The sequence below is a fragment of the Crocodylus porosus genome, unplaced genomic scaffold (assembly GCF_001723895.1).
Source record: "Crocodylus porosus isolate Cpor-Errol unplaced genomic scaffold, CroPor_comp1, whole genome shotgun sequence".
NCBI lineage: Eukaryota > Metazoa > Chordata > Crocodylia > Crocodylidae > Crocodylus > Crocodylus porosus.
Genome location: NW_017728886.1, coordinates 178,095,874 through 178,097,159, shown reverse-complemented (window position 1 = coordinate 178,097,159; position 1,286 = coordinate 178,095,874). Strand labels below are relative to the sequence as shown.

General features: G+C 36.0%; 1 protein-coding gene across 3 annotated transcripts in view; it reads right to left on the bottom strand.

Moving 5' to 3' along the window:
• Positions 1-243: 243 nt before the first annotated feature.
• The window catches only part of CEP76 (centrosomal protein 76), a 21,850-nt gene continuing 20,807 nt past the window's right edge, over positions 244-1,286 (bottom strand). For all 3 annotated transcript variants that reach the window (XM_019545596.1, XM_019545605.1, XM_019545611.1), the window contains one exon: positions 244-394. In XM_019545596.1, coding sequence (XP_019401141.1) covers positions 256-394 — 139 coding nt within the window. In that variant the 3' untranslated portion in view covers positions 244-255. The remainder of the gene's footprint in view (positions 395-1,286) is intronic.

Sequence of the window (1,286 nt, the reverse complement as noted above, 5' to 3'; positions counted from 1 at the left end):
TAAATAAACTGGTTTTTATTTAAATACAAAAATATATACATTTTGTTTATAAATACATTCATTACAGTTTTATACAATTATTTCTGCCTTAATTCTCTTTTAAATACACACATTACAATATTCACTATCATCATCATACTAGCATTTTATCCAAAGTGAAACATTACATTTGAATGATTGCTAAGAACGTGCCCTTCACAGATGCACAAAGATGTTGTTTCAACACCGTAAAAAGTGTGACAATTATTTTTTTTTTTAAAGTACAGAACGGTATTTACAAGCAAACATGATCCAAACAGCACATGCAGATTCAGGATATGCAAACACTCGCACACGAACTGCAAGTCGGACTTGGTCTCCCCTACAACAGATTATTTCTTCACAGAAAGGGGACCTGTTTGATAACAATAAAATGTGAATAACCATGAGGTTTGAATGTTAGCTTTAAGCTAGCAAATTGTTATTAAAATCTTTAGTAAAAAAATATGTAAATATTAATCATGATTGATGCAACACACATTTTTCAATAAAGTTAATGCATTAGGAGGTCTGACTTTTCGGACACTACTACAGAGCAACAGGACTATTTTTTAACTTAAAAGTCACTATCTGAAGTGAAATGAAGACTACTGCTGGACGGTACATCATGCCACTAAACAGCCTCCCACACCCCCAACAAGATGCAGTGTTATGTATTGCTGCCTTTAAACCAATTTTCAACCGGACAAGTGCTCATCCCCCAACACCAATTCAAATGTAAATGTTTTAGTAACACATCAATAACTACATTACTTCTTCTCCAAGACTGCCAACCACTATTTACTGTAGCAATAGCAACATTAGCAATTGGTACTAAACAAAATACTGCTACTTACATTTATAAAGCAATCCCCCTTCCAAAAGTGCAGAAGGGGCAACAATCACAAAATAAGGACTCAAGGTGAAAAAAAAAGTAGGCAAACAAAATGCTCAATTGCTGTAGTTAGGAAACCCCTCTGAAAACCCAGGATTTCACATGTTTTTAAGAGAGAGAGATTAAATAAGATGATTCTGGGAGAAGCCAGTTCTAACACCACCTACTACAGATTTCACCCAGACTAACTAATCACTACTAACCTAGATTAGTGATTTAGAAGTGAAAAGCTCTATAACCCCATTACAAATTACCTATGCCAGTCAGTACTACTGCTAATTCCCACCACGATCCGCTGGCTGGGAAATTGGCTTCGTGGTCGGACCCAGAGGGTTGTGATTGATGGCAGTCACTCATCATGGTGCCCTGTGAC